At 38.5% G+C, this 25,444-nt stretch overlaps 1 protein-coding gene across 7 annotated transcripts in view; it reads right to left on the reverse strand.

The window, feature by feature from the left end:
* The window catches only part of ANKRD42 (ankyrin repeat domain 42), a 76,424-nt gene that overhangs the window by 45,761 nt on the left and 5,219 nt on the right, over positions 1-25,444 (reverse strand). For 5 of the 7 annotated variants that reach the window (XR_005020877.1, XM_036860050.1, XM_036860051.1 and 2 more), the window contains exons 3-6: positions 17,717-17,824; positions 14,634-14,753; positions 13,339-13,474; positions 9,288-9,488 (exon numbers count right to left, since the gene is read on the reverse strand). Coding sequence is in view for 6 of the 7 variants with exons in the window: in XM_036860050.1 (XP_036715945.1) it covers positions 9,288-9,488; positions 13,339-13,474; positions 14,634-14,753; positions 17,717-17,824 (565 nt within the window). In the remaining variant the exon portion in view is untranslated. The remainder of the gene's footprint in view (positions 1-9,287; positions 9,489-13,338; positions 13,475-14,633; positions 14,754-17,716; positions 17,825-25,444) is intronic. The other 2 variants (XM_036860053.1, XM_036860055.1) reach the window with 2 other exon arrangements.

The raw sequence follows: 25,444 nt of genomic DNA on the forward strand, positions 1-25,444 counted from the left end.
ATGATTGGTATCAGAACTATATAAAAGAGCTCAAATTATTTAGAAAAGGACAAATAACACAATTCTACAGGCAATTCAATAGAAGAGAAAACGAGAAGAGCCAATAACTTTACTAAACAATGTTCAGCGTCATTAGTAATCAAAAAAATGCAAATCAAAATACAAATTAGGGCTTCCCTGGTGGCGCAGCGGTTAAGAATCTGCCTGCCAATGCAAGGGACATGGGTTCGATCCCTGGTCTGGGAAGATCCCACATGCCGCGGAGCAACTAAGCCCATGCGCCACAACTACTGAGCCTGAGCTCTAGAGCCCGCAAGCCACAACTACTGAGCCCACATGCCACAACTACTGAAGCCTGCGTGCCTAGAGCCCGTGCTCCGCAACAAGAGAAGCCACGACAATGAGAAGCCTCCACTCACCACAACTAGAGAAAGCCCGCGCTCAGCAATGAAGACCCAACACAGCCATAAATAAATAAATAAATAAATAAATAAATAAATAAATTTATTAAAAAAAAAATACAAATTAAACCGCTTCATACCCAACTAAGTGGCAAAAATTTTTACATCTGACAATACTGATTATTGTTTCTCTAAATTCTCACCAAACATTGCTGATGAGAGTGTAAATTACTATAACCACTCTGATAAAGAATGCAGCATTTATAACTATTTATACTGAAAATGGGTATATCCCACCAAACAAAACCTAAAGTAGAGTTTCCCAGCTATTTACCAAGGCAGAGCTCTTAACTCTCAATCTTCAGAGAAGATAGGCAGTACCTCAGGAAGCCTCATCCAACAGTACCAGTGTGCCATACAAATATCATTTTCTATGTGGGCAAAGTGTGAAAAAGGTAGGGAAGCACTTCTCTAAAGAACATCTTGTGCATGTAAACAAGGACACATACAAGAATATCCGTTACCACCTTGATTGTAATTCTGAAAACTGTAAACAATCTAAATGTCAAATTGGAGAATGGATAAACAGTGTTTTTTATTAAATGCAATACCACAAACAATTTAAAAGAATAAACTAGAATACATCTATCTGTCTAATAAACCTCAAAAATCATAACATTTTGTGAAAAAAGAAAGAGAGAAGGATACATTACTGTTTTATGCCATTTTTATAAAGTTTTAAAAGAAGTTTCAAAGACTTCTAGTTGTCCACTAAAATCCCCTTCCTTCCACAATAACAAGAGTTGCACCTGAGCTGAGGTCTCTCAGCTGGGTACTGAATTATCCAGGCTTTCTTGCAGCTGGGTGTGGCCATGTGACTAAACTCTTGCCAATAGAATGTTAGCAAAAGTGATGACTGCAAATTAGACCTTGAAAATCTTAGCTTATACTCGTTCTCTCCTCAGCTCCTGCTGGATTAGCAACTGGAGAGAGCTACTTAGGAAGAAAACAGGTCCCTGAATGGCTACATAGAACAGATGTACTCTCCAACCAGGGCTATCATATAAAAGAAATAAACTTCTATATAATTTAAGCTGCTGAATTTTAGGATTTCTTATTAGATATAACAGTTTAGTCTCTTACTCTAAAAATACACAAAATGATACTGCATATTTTTGTGAGTACATATATACTAAATATAAAACCATAGAATGGAATTATAAATCCAAAATAATGGTTACCTCTGAGGAGGGAGAAAAGGGAATGAATGGTATTAAGGAGAGAGAACCAGGAAGCTTCAAGTGTATCTTATCTATAATATTTTATTCTTTTTTTTTTTTATAATATTTTATTCTTAAATCTAGTGGTATAAAGAGGTCATTGAAGACCCTCAAGATGGCAGAGGAGTAAGACGTGGAGATCACCTTCCTCCCCACAAATACATCAAAAATACATCTACATGTGGAACAACTCCTACAGAACACCTACTGACCACTGGCAGAAGACCTCAGACCTCCCAAAAGGCAAGAAACTCCCCACGTACCTGGGTAGGGCGAAAGAAAAAAGAAGAAACAGAGACAAAAGAATAGGGATAGGACCAGCACCAGTGGGAGGGAGCTGTGAAGGAGGAAAGTTTTCCACACACTAGGAAGGTCCTTCGCGGGCGGAGACTGCGGGTGGCGGAAGTGGGGAGCTTCGGGGCCATGGAGGAGAGCACAGCGACAGGGGTGCGGAGGGCAAAGCAGAGAGATTCCCACACAGAGGATCGGTGCCAACCAGCACTCATCAGCCCGAGAGGCTTGTCTGCTCACCCGCCGGGATGGGCGGGGGCTGGGAGCTGAGGCTCAGGCTTCGGAGGTGAGGACTGGGGTTGGCAGTGTTAACACGGCCTGAAGGAGGCTAGTGCACCACAGCTAGCCGGGAGGGAGTCTGGGAAAAAGTCTGGAGCTGCCGAAAGGCAAGAGAATTTTTCTTGCCTCTTTGTATCCTGGTGCACAAGGAGAGGGGATTAACAGCGCCGCTTAAAGGAGCTCCAGAGACGGGCACGAGCCACAGCTATCAGCGCGGACCCCAGAGACAGGCATGAGACGCTAAGGCTGCTGCTGCACCACCAAGAAGCCTGTGTGCGAGCACAGGTCACTATCCACACCGTCCCTCCCGGGAGCCTGTGCAGCCCGCCATTGCCAGGGTCCTCTGATCCAGGGACAACTTCCCTGAGAGAACACACGGCGCGCCTCAGGCTGGAGCAAAGTCATGCTGGGCTCTGCTGCCGCAGGCTCGCCCTGCACTCCGTACCCCTCCCTCCCCCGGCCTGAGTGAGCCAGAGCCCCCTAATCAGTGGCTCCTTTAACCCCCTCCTGTCTGGGTGGGGAACAGACACCCTCAGGCGACCTACACAGAGGCAGGGCCAAATCCAAAGCTGAACCCCAGGAGCTGTGTGAACAAAGAAGAGAAAGGGAAATCTCTCCCATCAGCCTCAGGAGCAGTGGATTAAATCTCCACAATCAACTTGATGTACCCTGCATCTGTGGAATATCTGAATAAACAACGAATTATCCCAAAATTGAGGAGGTGGACTTTGGGAGCAACTGTAGACTTGGCGTTTGCTTTCTGAAACTAATTTCTTTCTGGTTTTATGTTTATCTTAGTTTAGTATTTAGAGCTTATTATTATTGGTAGATTTGTTTATTGATTTGGTTACTCTCTTCTTTTTTTAATATATATATATATATATTTTTCCTTTTTCTCTCTTTGTGAGTGTGTATGTGTATGCTTCTTCATGTGATTTTGTCTGTATAGCTTTGCTTCTGCCATTTTTCCTAGGGTTCTGTCTGTCCATTTTTTGTTTTTTTGTTTTTCTTTTTTTTTGTATACTTTTTAGCACTTCTTATCATTGGTGGATTTGTTTTTTGGTTTGGTTGCTCTCTTCTTTCTTCCTTCCTTTCGTTTTTATTTATTTATTTTTATTTATTTATTTTTTATTATTAATTATATTTTATATTTTATTTTAATAAATTTATTTATTTATTTACTTTTCTTTCTTTCTTTCTTTTTCTCCCTTTTCTTCTGAGCTGTGTGGCTGACAGGGTCTTGGTGCTCCGGCCGGGTGTCAGGCCTGAGCCTCTGCGGTGGGAGGGGCCGAGTTCAGGACACTGGTCCACCAGAGACCTCCCAGCCCCAAGTAATATCAAACAGCAAAAGCTCTCCCAGAGATCCCCATCTCAACACTAAGACTCAGCTCCACTCAACAACCAGCAAGCTACAATGGTGGACACCCTATGCCAAACAACTAGCAAGACAGGAACACAACCCCACCCATTAGCAGAGAGGCTGCCTAAAATCATAATAAGGTCACAGACACCCCAAAACACACCACCGGAAGCGGTCCTGCCCACTAGAAAGACAAGATCCAGTCCCACCCATCAGAATACAGGCACTAGTCCCCTCAACCAGGAAGCCTATACAACCCACTGAACCAACCTCACCCACTGGGGGCAGACACCATAAACAACAGGAACTACGAACCTGCAGCCTGTGAAAAGGAGACCCCAAACACAGTAAGTTAAACAAAATGAGAAGACAGAGAAATATGCAGCAGATGAAGGAGCAAGGTAAAAACCCACCAGACCAAACAAATGAAGAGGAAATAGGCAGTCTACCTGAAAAAGAATTCAGAGTAATGATAGTAAAGATGATCCAAAATCTTGGAAATAGAATGGAGAAAATACAAGAAACGTTTAACAAGGACCTAGAAGAACTAAAGAGCAAACAAACAATGATGAACAACACAATTAATGAAATTAAAAATTCTCTAGAAGGAATCAATAGAAGAATAACTGAGGCAGAAGAACGGGTAAGTGACCTGGAAGATAAAATAGTGGAAATAACTACCGCAGAGCGGAATAAAGAAGAAAGAATGAAAAGAATTGAGGACAGTCTCAGAGACCTCTGGGACAACATTAAACGCATCAACATTCGAATTATAGGCATCCCAGAAGAAGAAGAGAAAAAGAAAGGGAGTGAGAAAATATTTGAGGAGATTATAGTTGAAAACTTCCCTAATATGGGAAAGGAAATAGTCAATGAAGTCCAGGAAGCACAGAGAGCCCTATACAGGATAAATCCAAGGAGAAACACGCCAAGACACGTATCGCCAAGACACATATTAATCAAGCTATCAAAAATTAAATACAAAGAAAAAATATTAAAAGCAGCAAGAGAAAAGCAACAAATAACATACAAGGGAAACCCCAGAAAGTTAACAGCTGATCTTTCAGCAGAAACTCTGCAAGCAAGAAGGGAGTGACAGGACATATTTAAAGTGATGAAAGGGAAAAATATCCAGCAAGGATCTCATTCAGATTCGACGGAGAAATTAAAACCTTTACAGACAAGCAAAAGCTAAGAGAATTCAGCACCACCAAACCAGCTTTACAACAAATGCTAAAGGAACTTCTCTAGGCAGGAAACACAAGAGAAGGAAAAGACTTACAATAACAAACCCAAAACAATTAAGAAAATGGTAACAGGAACATACATATTGATAACTACCATAAATGTAAATGGATTATATGCTCCAACCAAAAGACATAGACTGGCTGAATGGATACAAAAACAAGACCCATATATATGGTGTCTACAAGAGACCCACTTCAGACCTAGGGACACATACAGACTGAAAGTGAGGGGATGGAAAAAGATATTCCATGCAAATGGAAATCAAAAGAAACCTGGAGTAGCAACTCTCATATCAGACAAAATAGACTTTAAAATAAAGACTATTACAAGATACAAAGAAGGACACTACATAATGATCAAGGGATCAATCCAAGAAGAAGATATAACAACTGTAAATATTTATGCACCCAACATAGGAGCACCTCAATACATAAGGCAAATGCTAAAAGCCATAAAAGGGGAAACTGACAGTAACACAATCATAATAGGGGACTTTAACACCCCACTTTCACCAATGGACAGATCATCCAAAATGAAAATAAATAAGGAAACACAAGCTTTAAATGATACATTAAACAAGATGGACTTAACTGATACTTATAGGACATCCAAAAATAACAGAATACACTTTCTTCTCAAGTGCTCATGCACACTGTCCAGGAATGATCATATCTTGGGTCACAAATCAAGCCTTGATAAATTTAAGAAAATTGAAACTGTAACAAGTATCTTTTCCGACCACAGTGCTACGAGACTAGATATCAATTACAGGAAAAAATCTGTAAAAAATACAAACACCTGGAGGCTAAACAATACACTACTTAAAAAACCAAGAGATCACTGAAGAAATCAAAGAGGAAATCAAAAAATACCTAGAAACAAATGACAATGAAAACACGAAGACCCAAAACCTATGGGATGTAGCAAAAGCAGTTTAAGAGGGAAGTTTATGCAATACAATCCTACCTGAAGAAACATGAAACATCTCAAATAAACAACCTAACCTTACACCTAAAGCAATTAGAGAAAGAAGAAAAAAAAAACCCCAAAGTTAGCAGAAGGAAAGAGATCATAAAGATCAGATCAGAAATAAATGAAAAAGAAATGAAGGAAACAACAGAAAAGATCAATAAAACTAAAAGCTGGTTCTTTGAGAAGATAAAGAAAATTGATAAACCATTAGCCAGACTCATCAAGAAAAAAAGGGAGAAGACCCAAATCAATAGAATTAGAAATGTAAAAGAAGAAGTAACAACTGACACTGCAGAAATACAAAGAATCATGAGACATTACTACAAACAACTATATGCCAATAAAATGGACAACCTGGAAGAAATGGACAAATTCTTAGAAAAGCACAACCTTCCGAGACTGAACCAGGAAGAAATAGAAAATATAAACAGACCAATCACAAGCACTAAAATCGAAACTGTGATAAAAAATCTTCCAACAAACAAAAGCCCAGGACCAGATGGCGTCACAGGAGAATTCTATCAAACATTTAGAGAATAGCTACCATCTATCCTTCTCAAACTCTTCCAAAATATACCAGAGGGAGGAACACTCCCAAACTCATTCAACGAGCCCACCATCACCCTGATACCAAAACCAGAAAAAGATGTCACAAAGAAAGAAAACTATAGGCCAATATCACTGATGAACATAGATGCAAATATCCTCAACAAAATACTAGCAAACAGAATCCAACGGCACATTAAAAGGATCATACACTATGATCAAGTGGGGTTTATCCCAGGAATGCAAGGATTCTTCAATATATGCAAATCAATCAATGTGATACACCATACTAACAAATTGAAGGATAAAAACCATATCATAGTCTCAACAGATGCAGAAAAAGCTTTCAACAAAATTCAACACCCATTTATGATAAAAACTCTCCAGAAAGTAGGCATAAAGGGAACCTATCTCAACATAATAAAGGCCATATATGACTAATCCACAGCCAACATCATTCTCAATGGTGAAAAACTGAAACCGCTACCTCTAAGATCAGGAACAAGACAAGGTTGCCCACTCTCACCACTATTATTCAACATAGTTTTGGAAGTTTTAGCCACAGCAATCAGAGAAGAAAAAGAAATAAAAGGAATCCAAATCAGAAAAGAAGTAAAACTGTCACTGTTTGCAGATGACACGATACTATACGTAGAGAATCCTAAAGATGCTACCAGAAAACTATTAGAGCTAATCAATGAATTTGGTAAAGTAGCAGGATACAAAATTAAAGCACAGAAATCTCTTGCAAACGACAAACTAACTAACGACAAAAAATCTGAAAGAGAAATTAAGGAAACACTCCCATTTACCACTACAACAAAAAGAATAAAATACCTAGGAATAAACCTACCTAAGGAGATAAAAGACCTGTATGCAGAAAACTATAAGACAATGATGAAAAAAATTAAAGATGATACAAACAGATGGAGAGATATACCATGTTCTTGGATTGGAAGAATCAACACTGTCAAATGACTATACTACCCAAAGCAATCTACAGATTCAATGCAATCCCTATCAAACTACCAATGGCATTTTTCACAGAACTAGAACAAAAAATTTCACAATTTGTATGGAAACACAAAAGACCCCGAATAGCCAAAGCAATCTTCAGAAAGAAAAATGGAGCTGAAGGAATCAGGCTCCCAGCCTTCAGACTATACTACAAAGCTCCAGTAATCAAGACAGCATGGTACTGGCACAAAAAGAAAAGTATATATCAGTGGAACAGGATAGAAAGCCCAGAGATAAACCCACGCATATATGGTCACCTTATCTTTGATAAAGGAGGCAAGAATATACAATGGAGAAAAGACAGCCTCTTCAATAAGTGGTGCTGGGAAAACTCCGACAGCTACATGCAAAAGAATGAAATTAGAACACTCGCTAACACCATACACAAAAATAATCTCAAAATGGATTAAAGACCTAAATATAAGGCCAGATACTATAAAACTCTTAGTGGAAAACATAGGCAGAATACTCTATGACGTAAATCACAGCAAGATCCTTTTTGACCCACCTCCTAGAGAAATGGAAATAAAAACGAAACTAAACAAATGAGACCTAATGAAACTTAAAAGCTTTTTCACAGCAAAGGAAACCATAAACAAGACAAAAGACAACCCTCAGAATGGGAGAAAATATTTGCAAATGAAGCAACTGACAAAGGATTAATCTCCAAACTTTACAAGCAGCTCACGCAGCTCAATGTCAAAAAAACAAACAACCCAATCCAAAAATGGGCAGAAGACCTAAATAGACATTTCTCTAAAGAAGATACATAGATTGCCAACGAACACATGAAAGGATGCTCAACATCACTAATCATCAGAGAAATGCAAATCAAAACTACAATGAGGTATCACCTCACACCAGTCAGAATGGGCATCATCAAAAAATCTACAAACAATAAATGCTGGAGAGGGTGTGGAGAAAAGGGAACCCTCTTGCACTGTTGGTAGGAATGTAAATTGGTACAGCCACTATGGAGAACAGTATGGAGGTTCCTTAAAAAACTAAAAATAGAACTACCATATGACCCAGTAATCCCACTACTGGGCATATACCCTGAGAAAACCATAATTCAAAAAGAGTCATGTACCACAATGTTCATTGCAGCTCTATTTACAGTAGCCAGGACATGGAAGCAACCTAAGTGTCCATCAACAGATGAATGGATAAAGAAGATGTGGCACATATATACAATGGAATATTACTCGGCCATAAAAAGAAATGAAATTGAGTTATTTGTAGTGAGGTGGATGGACCTAGAGACTGTCATACAGAGTGAAGTAAGTCAGAAAGAGAAAAACAAATACCATATGCTAACACATATATATGGAACCTAAAAAAAAAAAAAATGGTTCTGAAGAATCTAGGGGCAGGACAGGAATAAAGACACAGACATAGAGAATGGCCTTGAGGACACAGGGAGGGTGAAGGGTAAGCTGGGACGAAGTGAGAGAGTGGCATGGCCATATATACACTACCAAATGTAAAACAGATAGCTAGTGGGAATCAGCCCCATAGCACAGGGAGATCAGTGCTTTGTGTCCACCTAGAGGGGTGGGATGGGGAGGGTGGGAGGGAGATGCAAAAGGGAGGGGATATGGGGATATATGTATATGTATAACTGATTCAATTTGTTATAATGCAGAAACTAACACACCATTGTAAAGCAATTATACTCCAATAAAGATGTTAAAAAAAAAGTGTTCATTATATTACATTAATCTGTCTATATTTCTGCTTAAAATATTTCATATAAAGAACAGAATCTGGATGAATGTGTAGACAATGATACATAGCATATTTTAATACAACATTTGTCTTATAACTCCTTTCTTTTCCTTCTCCATTTATTCTACTTATTAAATGCTAAAACACTTCAGGTTTCTTACTTACTTTCTTGATCTTTTGGATCATTTCCTTCATACTCAGCCCTCTGGATAAACTGTAAAATGTTCTGCTTAAAGAACCTCTGGGCTAGGTCCAATACATTTTCTCCATTATCATTGAAGGCTTTCAAAGCTTGGGAGGCACTGCTCATTCTACTGAGTAGGAATTTAAAACAGTGAAGGTGGCCTTCCATGGCTGCTAAGTGAACTATAGGTGAGAGAAAAAATAATAATTTAATTTTAAATTGACAGTAAAATATCTTGAAAAAAGAAACAACACATTAACTCTAATCCTCCTAGGGAGACAACTATCCCTATCCTATATAACAGGGATGTACTCTGGATGCAAGAATAACAGACCATTTTTCCAGCTTACATGTCCTCACTCAGTCAGCCTTCTAGTCAAGCCACAGCAGTAGATTAAATGGTTGAATAGCTACACTTACTGTGAATGTAGAGAGGCCAAGTGAGGATCACCAAAGAGCAGGTCTCAGAAAATTTTCTTGGAAAGTGAAATCCCAACTGTGCAGCTTATAATTATATGAAAAAAAATGCCTTCTATGTAATATAGGTGCTAGATAGATAAATTTATCTTAATATTTTGGAAAAAAGTGGAAGAAATAAACCAAAATAGTCACTATGCAAATAGGGGTAATGTTATTTTTATCACTATGTATTTTGTCACTTTTTCATAAACATTATTCTTTTTATAAACAAGAAGACTAGATCAAAACTGCAGACTAAGCACACACACTATCTCACCATTTCTTCTCTTAAATTCTTGAAAATAATAGGAAAGATATTTTTTAAAGCCATAAAGGACAAGAAAAACAGACAAGAACACCACGAACAGACAAGAAATGTTAAGGAATCCCTGAAAGAAAATATCAATATAATGAATCAGATTGAGGGGCAGCCATAACCCAAAAGCTGCAAAAAACAGGAATGGTTCTGGGGTATTACAAGCTTAGAGGCAATGATTACAAAGAACAAGAGAGCCTTTACACCTCTTGAGAAGTGACTATTTGGGAAAGACTCCAATTTGTATACAAATCTTGGCTCTGGAGAAGTAGGGCAGTGCCCAAGTGACCAGTAAAACTCAGGAGAATCAATTAAGTAACAATGTCTGCAAGATAAGTAGTTGGCACATGCCACTGTACACTTTCTCAGCTGAACCTTCCACTAAAAAACTCCCCCTGAAAGTTCAGACTCCTCTAACTGCTTACTCATCATATACATGAAATGTGTCATAGGCATTTCGAACTTAACAGGTCAAAAACTGAACTCCTTACCCTTTTTGCATACATATTCCTTACACAGCTTTCCCCATCTCAGTTAATGGAAATGCTCTCCTTTCCATGAAGGTCAGGCCAAAACCCCTGGAGCCATCCTTGACTCCCATTTCTGTCACTCCCCACATCTAATCAATCAGCAAATCTTACTGGCTCTATCTGTAAAAGATACACAGACCCCAATTACTTCTCACTATCTAGTCCAACCAAACAGTAACCTAAATTATTGCAACAAGCTCCTAACCGCTCACGCCCACACCCTCACTACAATCTAGTATTAGAAACACAATAGCCAAAATGATGGTTTTAAACATAGATCATGTCACTCCCACGCTCAAAATCCTTCAATGGCTCTTGTTACCTCTCTGACCTCATCATCTATTACCCCCTCACTTCTGTTCCAACCACACTGACTTGCTGTTACTCAAATAACGCAAGGCACAACCCTGCCTCAGGAGCTTTACACATTGCTGTTACATCTTCCTAAAATGTTCTTCCCCCAGGATATCAAGACTTGCTCCCTCAACTCCAAGTCTTCACCCAACTGTCACCTCTTCAGTGAAGGCTTCCCTGACTACCCTATTTCAAACTTCATCCCCTGTAACACTCTATTCCCCTTTGCTATTTAATCCAAACACATATCCCTATTTAATATAATATATATTCTGTTCATTCATTTTTATTATTGTCTGGCTCCCCCCTCACCACACACAAAGGCAGAGACTTTTGTCTGTTTTATTTGCAGTAAAATTCCCAGCACCTAGGGACTGACACACAGATGCTTAATAAATTTTGAATTAATAGTTTTTAAGACAGAGGTCTGAATATAAGCAGTCTAGTCCTGAGGCCACATTCTTAACCTCTACCTTATACTATTAAAAAATATATTACACATGGTTATAAAATAATTATACATGTTTAAGGAAATAAAAGTTGAATTTTTTTTCAATGAGCAGGCAACAAGAGACTAACAAAGTGATCAGGCAAATTCAATAAAGAACTAAATAAAAGTGAAATTCCCCCCTACCTTGTATTACAGAAAAGTCAATTCCAGGTGGAAATGTGAAAGTAAAATATAAAATTCCTAGAAGATAATATAAAAGAGTGTCTTCATGAAATGAAGACTTTCTGAATCCTGTTAAAATAAGTCTTTCCTTACTTTTTTTTAACAGGATTCAGAAAGTACTAACCATAAAGGAAGAGCTTATTAAACTGGACTACAGTAAAATGAAAACTTCTATTCATCAAAAGATATCTTAAAAGAATGAAAAGGCAAGACAATAGAATGGAAAAGATACTTAAATGGAAAAGATAGTTGCAACACATGTAAGTGACAAAGAGCTTGTAGCTAGAATATATAAAGAACCCCTACAATTCAATTAGAAAAAAAGAGGAACTCAATAAAAAAAAAATGCAGAAGCTTCAAACTGGTATTTCACAGAAGAAAATAACTAAACAGCCATTAATCATATGAAATGATGTTCTACATCTCTAGTCATCAGGGAAAATTCAAATTAAAACCACAATGAGATATTACTATACACTCAAAAGAATGACTAAAACTAAAAAAACTGATAGTGTCAAGTGCTGATGAGAAGGTGGAGTAACTGAAAGCCTTAAACACTGCTTGTGGATGTATAAATTGATAACAACCACTTTGGAAAGTCAAAAGAAGCCACACACAAAAGGACACCAGTGTATTATTTTATTCCATGGAGTTCAGAAAAAAAACAATACTAATTTTTATGTTGGAAGTCAAGGTAGTGATTAACTTTGGAAGTTGGCAGTAACTAGAAAGAGGACACGAAGGAGACTACCCTGTTTCTTGATTTAGCTGATGGTCACAGAGAAGTGTTCACTTGTGAAAATTTAGTGAGCTGTGCATTTGAATTGGGCGTTTTTCTGTATGTATGTTATACGTCAAATATAAAATTTTTTTTTAAAAGACTGAGAGTAAAATAGTTGCTTCCAGATACACAAAAATTGAGAGTTCATACCAACAAACCTTCACTAAATGAACACTAAAGGATGTCCTTCAGAAAGAAGCAAAATGATCCAAGATAGCAGTGTCAAGGGATGGAAGATGAGGGCAGGGAGGAAGGTCAGAGCCAAATTATGAAGGCCCAGCATGCCAAGCTAAGGAATCAGAGATCCACTGGGATCTAGGGAGTTTTTAATAATCAAAGTGATTATTTTGCCTGGACTTCCCGTTCATTTGTTTGCTACCTAACATTCCTTTAAGACATAGTTCAAGTATTGTTTCAGTAACCAATCTCACTGTGGTCTAACTCTCTTCTCAACTTCTACAGCACCTCTTAGAAGAAGACAGGGTACTTAGAGTATAGGTCTCAACTGGCTAGTTGACCACAGGCTAGACAACTGCAATTAGCAAATTAACTCAAATACACTAGTGTCCACTATCTGTACTATTACTTTTTTAAGTAGTCTGTGGGGAAGAGACATATGAAGTTAAAAAACAATAACACTAGACAGTAGATGAGGGAAACAGCTGGTGGGAAGAGTAAATCCAAGTTTAATTTTGGATATTTCTCTTTTGCTGATATAGTTCCAGAAAAAAAAATCAGTCACATGATGGGTACATAACATAGACATAATATAAGATAAAAAATGTTCATGTCTACATATTTACTACTTTAGTTTTGTTAGGAAATATTAGAATGACGACAGTTCAAATTTCTTAAACATGATCAAACATCGTTAAAGTTTACATTAATAGAAAAACAAAATATTAGCTTTTGCGAATACCTGGAAGGTTTCCATTGTAGTCCACATCTTCTATGCTACATCCCCACTTAATGAGAAGTTGCAAACAGCCAAGCCGCCCATGAAAAGCTGCATAATGCACAGGTTTCCACTCTCTCTTATCAGTCACGCTGGGATCCTAGAGGTAACATTCACAAGGACTCAGGTTTTTTTACGTTTTGCAGGCGAAACACTAAGTCTAGCAGCTTAATTCTGCAAATGAGAATTGGAGGCTGTTCTTAAAACTATAAGGCAAACACTAAATATCACAGAAATATTTACTGCAACCACTGATTTGAACATATGAGCTAATAATATACAAACGAAATTATAAAGTCTTTTAAAAAAGAACTAGCCACATAAAAGTCGGTTCTAAAAAGGAACTTAGGGGCTTCCCTGGTGGCGCAGTGGTTGAGAATCTGCCTGCCAATCCAGGGGACACGGGTTCGAGCCCTGGTCTGGGAAGATCCCACATGCCGCGGAGCTACTAGGCCCGTGAGCCACAACTACTGAGCCTGCGCGTCTGGAGCCTGTGCTCCGCAACAAGAGAGGCCGCGACAGTGAGAGGCCCGCGCACCGCGATGAAGAGTGGCCCCCGCTTGCCGCAACTAGAGAAAGCCCTCGCACAGAAACGAAGACCCAACACAGCCAATAAATAAATAAATAAATAAATAAAAATTTTAAAAAAAAGGAACTTAACTAGTCATTTTACTGGTCACAAGTTCCTGACCAATAAAATGAAAGAGATGGATTCAAATGATCAAATCTTATCCTTGGGAGAATAACCAAAGAGTTAATGAAAAAATATTTAACTCTTATAAGAAGTTATTTTTTACAACCACTGGGTAATATTAAAAATAAATATCACAATAAATGAAATTTCTGGAGATATAAATCACTTTCTAAATTCGTGTATGAAATAACAGTTACAAAAGAAACAGGTAAACACACAGCAATTCAGAAAGATTTACAATCCCTGGTTAAGATGTGTCTGGAAGCTTCAGAATCTTCCCTGTTAAACTCTGAACTGACATGAAGAATCCATAGCCTCTGAAATATTTTGTGCCACTAAGCTGTTTTTTTTGTTGTTGTTGATGATTTATCTAAATTATTGCTCCCATGTTTAAAGATAGAAAAGCTAAAGAGAGAGATCAAATTACTTCCTCAAAGTCACATAAGGGATTTACAAAGTCAGGAAGAGATAACCAGACTACCAAATGTCAGTCCATATGCTATGGACTGTATGGACTACAGTCCATATCATTATACATTCTCACTTATTAACAGGAATCCCTCACCACTCCACTTCGCAGCATTATTTGTAAAGTGAAAGAATGTCCGTGTGTTGTAGCAAGGTGTAAAGGAGTGCATCCACGATCATCTTGAGCTGCCAGATTGGCTCCATTAATTATAAGAGCCTGAAAGTAGAGAAATAAGAATGAGTTTATATGAATATAGATGTTAAATCATAAATGCAGATGCAGATTATTTAAAGGCAAGGAATTTGTTAACCTATAGCTAAGCTATTATGTAAGTTCTTACATGTGTGCTACACACAAAGTGTGAGAAATTCTTAGCTAGTCCTAAGAAAATGCTTGAGATCCTTTTTAACATTGCCTAGGAGACATGTATACCCGATTTCACATTCTGATTTGAGCATGTACATACAATTTATAAAACAAACTTTTCATGAGCACAGATTAACAACCACTAACTTAAATAATTTAATGCTAAGCTAATAAAATTGAAATTTAAAATTCCTCTATTTCAAAAGCAGAATCTTTTATTAACTGGGTTTTGAATACAATAAAAGGATTTCATTATTAAAGTAACCAGTTCTAAGCTCCAAATCAAACTTCTAACGGCATCTGAGGAGATTCCATCTGAATTTACAATTGGCCCAGTTTCTGCATATGGGTTATATCATATACACAACACACCCTTTTATATAATATACAGAGTAATTGGTTTAAAAAGTTATTAGCAAATATTTTTCAGTTTTATCTCCCTCAGACTTTTTTTCTTTTTTAACCAGCCTATATTTACCAGCATCTCAGCAAAAGTTTACTTAGTCATAATTCCCACCAAGAGTTTTAGGAAGAACAGTATCCATGATTTTGCCTGACTCCCACTAACAAACTAGTCAATAATCATCACAAACCATATACTGAGTGCTTACTATGTCACTACAAAGAATATGAAGATATATCAACTTAGGGAATTAGGACACATGTAGAGACAAAGACAATCAACTATACAAAGCAGTCCTTGGTAAGTAACAACTACATAGTATAGTACCCCAAAGCATCACAAAAGCTCTAAGAATGAAGAGATCACTTTGGGGAACAGAAGGACAATCAAGGGAGTGGGAGTGGGTTAAACTAATGCTTAGAGGAAGGAAAGCATCAAGTAAAGCTTCATTTGACCCTGATATCCCCTTAAGTTACTATTGTATTTGCTCCTTCCTTTCACTGCCTACTTTTCAAATACCTCAATGCCTCAACTTCAAATCCACCTGCAAATTGGGTGCTGTCCCTATCACTGCATAGAAATATAGCCAGCCTCCCCCTATAGAGAGTTCTCTAGTTCAATGGCATTTCCTTAAGTGCTATTCCCCTTAGTTTTATTCTGTGATACTCTGCCTGACTTCAACTTCTTCCTTCACTTGCACAGCGCTAATGGGTCCTGGCTCTCTATCTCTCTTTCTCCTCTGAATTCCTTACTCATTTTGCTGCTTCCTCCCATCCTTACTAGTAACATTCTTCAACATTCAATCCTCAGTACTCTGTACTCTTCTCTAAGTTTTATTACTCCTGAAATCTTTGTCACCAGTGTCCTTTTCAACTGCCCTGTCCTTCTGCACCCGAATGACCTATAGGCACCTTAAACTCAACATGGGCCAAATTTGAACTCAACATCTTTCCTCCCAAACCTCCCCTGCCTTTCAGATGTCCCTATCTATAGTGCCATAATTATCTGTCGTTCTGACTCAAAACCTTACAGTCTCACTACACTTTGCCAATGCCTGCTATGCAAGATGTTTTAAATAATTTTCTTTGTTTCCCACTGCCACCAACTAATCTCACCCTCTACGGTTAGTGATAATACCAAAAGTCTCTGATTATCTTGCTTCCAAACTCTCTCTTCATCCTACATAATCCTGGATACATCTTGCTAGAATAATTTCCTGAAATACTGTTTTTATTACCACATTCCCCTGTTAATGTCCATGTGCATGTGTGTGTATGTATGTGTATGTGTGTATATACATATATATACACACATATACATGTGCATAGTATACATATAAAATTCTCTTTCCTATACAAATGAATCTTTATTCTATTCCTAAGACATTTTACAAATCTGGCTTTATCTAAACTTAGTTCAGAACAAATCATCTACACTCAGTCAAACTCATATAATGGTATATTCCTTGAACACACCTCATTTTTCCAATTCAAAATTTCACATAGAATTATAGCATAGAGGTTAATGGGACAAAGTCTAGGTTCAAACCCTGGCTTTGTCACTAACTTAAGCAACAAACTTAACTCTCTGAATCTGTTTCCTAACCTACATGAAGGGAAACTCATAAGATTATTGTATTAAATGAAGTGATGCATGGGAGACGGTGATTGACACATAAAAAGTGTTCAATAAATAAAAATCATTATTTTTATTTGCTCCTGACACCATCCCTACCTATAATGCTTCTTCACTACTTATCTTTTTAAAATCAACCCATTCTTTTAGAATTAGCTGAAATTTCATTTCCTCCATTTATGATCCCCCTATCTTCTCTTAAGTTCTACAGTTCTTCTCATCTATACTTTTCATGAGAACCTTACTCAGAGACTGTGATTTGTACTGTTTTGTAACTCACTGAGTAAAGCTACTGTCATTTCCAATAGAATCTCAGGCTTCTTATAGGCAGGGACTGTTTGCTTATATGATTTTGTATTCCTCGAAGTTCCAGCCCATTTCACGACATTGACTAAGTCTATTTACTCTAATAAACTAGATCCTGCCACATATTTATGTATAACTCTGGCCAGGAAATACATTAAATGAGGAATTTTAGGCATGGCAAGCAATAAAGAAGATAATCTGGGCATGACTATGACATCCCTTAAAACAACCCAAACAGATGGCCAACTACTTTAGAGATAATATAATTTCCAATCTTATACAATCTGTTTGAGTGACAGTTGGTACCAAAATATCTGAGTCCTGGAATCCAGTAAGTTTTTGTTTAGAACATAGAACTACTAAGTCTATGGGATCAAATTATTAGAATAAAGGCAATAGCCCAACAGAACTATGCTAAAGTAATTAAACTTATTGAATTTTTTTAGAAAGTAACCAAAGTTATTATTACCTGCATGCAAGCATCCTGTCCCCTGATTGCAGCTATGTGAGCTGCTGTCCAACCTCTCACGGTTACTTGTGAGAGATCAGCTCCATGCCAGAGGAGCCAATGAAGACACTACGTTAAGAAAATACCCATGTTAACCATGTTAGCAGATATTTTTAACATTTTTATGTCTTTAAAGTTAGTCTATCATCATGAAATACTACAGCCTGAGAAGCATCATAAGTGAATGAGGGGGCCAGGTATAAGAAAAACAAAAGCACAAGCACAATGATATGGTAACCCACATTTGGCCTTACTGTTGGGTAAACACTATGGAGTGGTAGGAGCTGTGGCAAACTGGAGACCACATTCCTCGTCCACAAGGTGAAATACTACTTAATCCCAGCCGGTTTTTGCAGTGAGTGAAATGCTGGTCCATATCTTATGTTTGACCAATACTCTACAAGCCAAACAAAACACATCTGTGGTCAAATTCACTCAATGGCTGCCAATTTACAATCTCTGCCATAGATCTTTAAATGGGTCCAGAAACTTCTGCATCACAGAAGACACTGTAATTCTGATGATACTTTCTAAGAAAATAAGTGGCATATTAAACAAAGTGGGGGAGTAAAATACATCTTCATTTACGATTTTTTAAAATTAACTTAAGTCTCAATATAGTTCAGTACTAGAGGTCTGTGCCACATATAGTGTTACTGTCTTTATATGTTCAAGTTTGTAGATTCTACCTTAGAGAAGTTTCTTTCTTTATAAAAGAATTGATTGTATCATTGGGATACACTGTCACATCGATCATTGCGATATCATTTTTTGAAAAGGCTAATCATTTAGGTATCATTTGCCTGTCATGGAGATTAATGGCCAATAAAATATGGGGGGTGGAGGTGAACCTCACTAATAATCACAGTAAGTCATTCATTTACTCAACAAATATTTATGGAGAACCAACTATATGCTAACACTGTACAGGTACTGGAGAATAAAACCACTGTAAACATTCATGTACAAGTTATTTATCTCTCCGGGGTAAATATGCAGAAGTGAGATTTCTGGGACACAGGTAAGTATATGTTGTTTAACTTTGTAAGAAACTGCCAAACTGTTTTCCAAAGTGACTGTACCATTTTACATTTCTACCAGCAGTGTATGAGAGTTCTAGTCGCTCCATATCCTTGTCAATATTTGCTATTATCATTTCTCTGGGTTATGTTTTTGTTTTTGTTTTGCCATACTAATAGGTGTGTAGTGACACCTAATTGTGGTTTTAATTTGCATTTCCCTAATGGCTAATGATGTTGAACACTTTTTTCATGTGCTCATTACCAGCCACATGTCCTCTTTGAGAAAGTGTCTATTGAAGTCATTTGCCCGTTTTTAATTGGGCTGTTTTCTTACTATTGAATTGTGAGAGTCTCATATATTCTGGCTATAAGTTCTTAGTCATATTTATGATTTGCAAAGATTTGTAACTCACTGAGCAAAGATTTGTAACTCACTGAGTACTCCTATGTTTTCTTCTAGAAGTTCTATAAGGTTAAGTTTTACATTTGTTTATCATCGCTTTCAGTACATTTTTACATATGGTACCAAGTATGAGTTGAGGCTCACTTTCTTACGTATGACTGTCCAACTGTGCCAGCACCATTTAGTAAAAATACTATCTGTTCTCCATTAGATTGCCTTTGCATCTTTGTCAAAAATCAACTGACCAATCAGCAGGACTTCAGAAATGGGTAAGTGAGGAGCTTGGTAAATCCTCCCCAAGAAGCAATGACAAAGCTAGACAAAGTTGTCAAAAACAACCATTTAGGGAATTCCTTGGCGGTCCAGTGGTTAGGCCTCCGAGCTTCCACTGCAGGGGGCACGGGTTTGATCCCTGGTTGGGGAACTAAGATCACACATGCTACGTGGTGCGGCCAAAAAAAACCATTTAAAGACTCTGGAAGGCATACAACAAAATGAGAAGCATTTATTCAAGAAAAATCTACTGATTCTCAGTTAGAACAGGGAGAGCCTGTGGCATAGTAGCCTGGGACTACAAGGATCCTTACCCCCAGCGTCATGATGCATAAGTTCTACCCAGGTGGACAGCTCCACTGCCCTGCTGGAGGGACTGAAAAGGTCAGGCCCAGGCACATTTTCAAAAACAATTCTAATCCTCAGTGGCAACAATTTAGGAAAGCCAACATCAGAGCTAGCCTGAAGTCATGATACTTGTTAGGGCAAACAACAAAACTAAAAACCACCTAGAAAATTAACAGAAAAATACAAGAAATGAGACAGCCAAAGTGGGCCTTGCTAAGATTCCGCTTATCCCTTGTGATCTAAAAAGCTGTGTACATATACAAAGTCACTCATACTCAGGAAAGACTGAAGAGGTCCCAAGTTGGCTAGACATTCTTGGCTAGACATAAGGCCTTGAAAACACAGGGGGAAAAAAAAAAAAAAAAAGCCAGGCTGACTTGTATACTGCTTGGACTTTGAAAACATTCCCCAAACCATACACAGATCTATCAGCAAAAGATGGACTCCTTACTGGCTCAAGGTATCTAGGCACAACCTCTGATTAATCACTGGCTGATCACTAAGCTACGCTGACCCAGGGGTGACCCCTATGAAGCCAGGCTTAAAAATAAAAACAAGAGGGGAATTCCCTGGCAGTCCAGTGGTTAGGACGCCACGCTTCCACTGCAGGGGGCAAGGGTTCGATCCCTAGTCTGGGAAGATCCCACATGCCGTGGAGCAACTAAGCCCCTGTGCCACAACTACTGAAGCCCCCATGCCTAGAGCCCATGCTCCGCAACAAGAGAAGCCACCGCAATGAGAAGCCCGCGCACCGCAATGAAGAATAGCCCCCACTCGCCACAACTAGAGAAAGCCCGTGCGCAGCAACGAAGACCCAATGCAGCCTAGAATAAATAAATAAATAAATATTAAATAAAAAGGATATATATGTATAACTGAGTCACTTTGCTGTACAGCAGAAATTAACACAACATTGTAGATCAACTATACTTCAACAAAATTTTTTTAAAAAAGAATTCTAATATCAAAGTTATTGTGAGGAATAGACAATATATTTTGTCAATACATACCAAAACTCAAGGCACCTAATAAATACTAAGCACTGCAAAAAATAAAAATTAAATGTCCAGTTTTCAAAATGTCCAAACTAAAAAATTATGAGACATACAAAGAAAACAAGAATGTATAACACATACACAGGAAAAAAAAGGAATCGATAGAAACCATCTCTGAGGTACTTCCCTGGCGGTCCAGTGGTTAAGACTCCGCAATTCCAATGCAGGGGGCACGGGTCCCATCCCTGGTCAGGGAACTAAGATCCCACATGCCATGAGGTGTGGACAAAAAAAAAAAGAAAAAAAAAAGAAACCATCTCTGAGAGGGCCCAGATGCTCAACTCAGAAAGACTTCAAAGCAGGGGCTTCCCTGGTGGCGCAATGGTTGAGAATCTGCCTGCCAATGCAGGGGACACGGGTTCAAGCTCTGGTCTGGGAAGATCCCACATGCTGCGGAGCAGCTGGGCCCGTGAGCCACAATTACTGAGCCTGCGCGTCTGGAGCCTGTGCTCCGCAACAAGAGAGGCCGCGATAGTGAGAGGCCCGCGCACCACAATGAAGAGTGGCCCCCGCTTGCCACAACTGGAGACAGCCCTCGCACAGAAACGAAGACCCAACACAGCCATAAATAAATAAATAAATAAAGACTTCAAAGCAGCTATTACATATAGCTTTAGAGAACTAAAAGAGATTATTTTTTAAAGAACTTATGTTGGGACTTCCCTGTTAGCACAGTGGTTAAAAACCCCCCTGCCAATGCAGGGGGTACCGGTTGGAGCCCTGGTCCAGGAAGATCCCACATGCCGTGGAGCAACTAAGCCTGTGCACCACAACTACTGAGCCCACGTGCCACAACTACTGAAGCCCGCACACCTAGAGCCTGGGCTCCGCAACAAGAGAAGTCACCTCAATGAGAAGCCTGCACACTGCAACGAAAAGTAGCCCCCGCTCGCTGCAACTAGAGAAAGCCCGCACGCAGCAATGAAGACCCAATGCAGCCAAATAAATTAATTAATTTTAAAAAATTTATGTTTAATGAATTAAACAAAAATATGATGACAATGATTCATCAACTAGAAAATAAAGAGACAGAAATTTTTTTAAAAAAAGAAAATTCTGAAGGTGCAAAGTATATCTGAAATAAAAGTTTCCTACAGGGGCTCAAAAGCTGATTTCATCTGACAGGAGAAAAAAAATGAAGTCTAACAAAGCACAGTTTTCACCAGCTGTTAATTTAGTGATCATTTTATACTACCAACATAAGTACCATGAGTCTTAAGAAATTTCAGAAAGGATAATAAAATGTAAAGGTATTAATGCAGTACTCAAGTAGAGAATTAGGAGATGATCCTCAAATGGGAAAGTAGAAAGGCGCCAAAACCTTTTGATTTAGATTTATTTGTGTTAAAATTTAACAAACATTTCTTGAACAGCTGCTATGCACTATGCTAGACAGTAAAAATATAAATTTAATTCAACAAATTCATCAATACAACAAACATTTATTGGGAACCCGCAATGTGACTCCAATATGCCAGACACTATGCTAGATGCTGTGGAAAAAAAGATAAATAAAACCCAAATGGTACCTTCAAAGAGCTCAAAATCTAACAGAGAGGGACTTCCCTGGCGGTCCAGTGGTTAAGACTCCGTGCTCCCAATTCAGGGGGCCCGGGTTCGATCCCTGGACAGGGAACTACATCTCGCATGCCGCAACTAAGACCCGGCACAGCCAAATAAATAAAAAATAAATAAATAAATATTTTTTTAAAAAAATATTAAAGGGCTTCCCTATTAAAGGGCTTCCCTGGTGGCGCAGTGGTTGAGAATCTGCCTGCTAATGCAGGGGACACGGGTTCGAGCCCTGGTCTGGGAAGATCCCACATGCCGCAGAGCAACTAGGCCCGTGAGCCACTATTCCAGGCCTGCGCGTCTGGAGCCTGTGCTCCGCAACAGGAGAGGCCGCGATAGTGAGAGGCCCGTGCACCGCGATGAAGAGTGGCCCCTGCTTGCCGCAACTAGAGAAAGCCCTCGCACAGAAACGAAGACCCAACACAGCCATAAATAAATAAATAAATAACGGAGTTCCTTTAAAAAAATAAAAAAATATTAAAAAATATCTAACAGAGAATGCAATTCAATGTGATAAATACAATTTTTTAAATGTGTATAAAATTGAGGGAAAAGTTGCTAGTTGGAGGATACTGAGCGGGGAAAACAGAAGGCCCTGCCAAGTGGGTGCTACCTGACCTGGATTTCAACAAGCTAACCACTGGGAAGAGGTGAGACCAGGCAGACGAAACGGCATGTACACAGTCTATGATAATATGAAACAGTGGACTAGTTTGGGAAATGACAGTAGTCACCAGTACTGCAGCATAAAACAAGTCTGATGGGAGATGAGGTTGGAGAGGCAATTCTACCATATTAAATAGCTTAAACTTTATCCTACAGGGTATAGAGAGTCACTACAGGGACTTAAGGAAGGTTTTAAGTAATAGCAGATTTTTGTTTTAGAGCAATAATTTTGTATGCCAGTTATGAACTAGAAGTAGACAAGACAGGAAAGAAGGAAATCAAGTAGCTCTAAGGCAGTGGCTATGAAGGTGGAAAGGACAAATTTGAGAGACAAAGACGGAACAGAATCAACTGACTTAGGGATCAGTTCTCACTATATCAATGTGCATCATGAAGCACTTGACCTAGACAAATGTTGATACTGTGTTTTGCTTCTGTAAAATCCTGAGACAACTCAATGTGATGCAAAGGACATTAGCCTGGAAAACTAAGAAAGGGAGGGAAAAGAATAACAGTTTAGTTTTAGACCAACTAAATTTAAGATGCCAGTCAGATATGCATGAGCTGTTGATAAGCGCCGGATGCAGAAACCAGAATTCAAATTCTGGAGAGAAAGCGAATCAATGAATTATTATGTAGAAGTGATTAAGCCAAGGAAGTCTAAAATGGCCTGGAGAGAGAGTGTAAAGTTGAAGAGAGACACCCATTGGCAAGAGCATAAAGAAAACCACTAATTTTAGAGAAGGCAGGGTAGGTTAATCAGAGAAGCTGAAAAGATCCCAGGAAAGAGATGAAATAAATCGTATAGCAACAAGTGCTATCCTATTTGAAATATGGCAGAGTAAAATCAGTATTTCCTCCTCTCTTCAAAATCATTTAAAAAATAAAAAAAGAGCAAGAAAACCCCATCTTTGATGAAGCTAGGAGATATCTGAAACCACAAAACAGATGGGAAAGCTGCCAAAGTATAGATCAAACAGGGATGTGGGAGGAAACAGCACAGAAAATCCCCACGCAGGGCTGCAAGCACAGAAAGACCCGTCAAGGCACATTTCTCCCAGGTGAGAGGAAGCCACTAAAAGGCCAAAGCAAACACCACAGTTCAAGTGGGGCACACAAACTGGTGGAGAGAGATTCTTTGGACCAGATTTGGTTCCAAAAAGCAGAAAAGCCCAAACAAAGAAATCACACAGAGAAGCCATATTCATGGAAAGCAGACTCTGTTTGTGTGGCAGGGAAAAAAGAGAGTTGCACAGTGAATAGACCTACTGCAGCCTACAGACTGGGGAAATGTAATAGCTAAAATAAGCTCCCCCCACACAACCATGAATCATGAGAAAAATTCCAGTTGGCTTTGCACACAGCCCAAGAATAAGAAGTTGTGCATACAAATGAACTTATCTATGAAACAGAAACAGACTCACAGCCATAGAGAACAGACTTGTAGTTGCCAAGGGGGAGGGGGGTGGGAGAGGGGTGGATTGGGAGTTTGGGATTAGCAGATGCAAGCTATTATATACAGAATGGATAAACAACAAGGTCCTACTGTACAGCACAGGGAACTATAGTCAATATCCTGTGATACACTATAATGGAAAAGAATATGAAAAAGAATGTATATACATACGTATAACTGAATCACTTTGCCGTACAGTGGAAATTAAGACAACACTGTAAATCAACTATACTTCAATAAAATAAATTAATAAAAAAAAGAAATTGTGCATAAAAATATTCACTAAGCACTGCTTGTACTAGTGAAAAATTGAAACCAATGAAATATCCATCAATCAAAAAATCAATAAATTCTGATATTCATCTAAGAATAGACTATTACAACATGGCTGAAAGGAATGAACTAGAGTACATATATGTAACCATGTCGTTAAAATGCAAAAACACATTGTTGAACAAAAAAAGCAAGTTGCAGAATGATACAAATAATATGATGACATTTATATAAAACATGTCCTTTAAAACAGTGATATAATCACATGTAATAACAGCATAAAACATATACGGTAATAATAAACACCAAATTCAGGGTAATAGTTATCTCTGGAGTTGGAAGGAGAGAAATGACACCTGGGAGGGGTGCTCAGGGACTTCAAATGTATCTGTGATACTCCATTTCTTTTCCAAAAATCTGAAGTAACTACAGCAAAAATATTAGGATTTGATAGAGCCAGGTATGCATTACGTTATCCTCTGCAAGTTACCCTCTATGCTTGCCTTAGGAACCCAGCCGCCACCCTGTGAGGAAGCACAGACTAACCCACGTGTGGGGACCTCAGAAAAAGACCCCCGTGGAGAGGGGTCAAGGGGCCCAGCCTACAGCCAGCATCTACTA

This window comes from Balaenoptera musculus, chromosome 8 (genome assembly GCF_009873245.2).
Source record: "Balaenoptera musculus isolate JJ_BM4_2016_0621 chromosome 8, mBalMus1.pri.v3, whole genome shotgun sequence".
Lineage (NCBI taxonomy): Eukaryota > Metazoa > Chordata > Mammalia > Artiodactyla > Balaenopteridae > Balaenoptera > Balaenoptera musculus.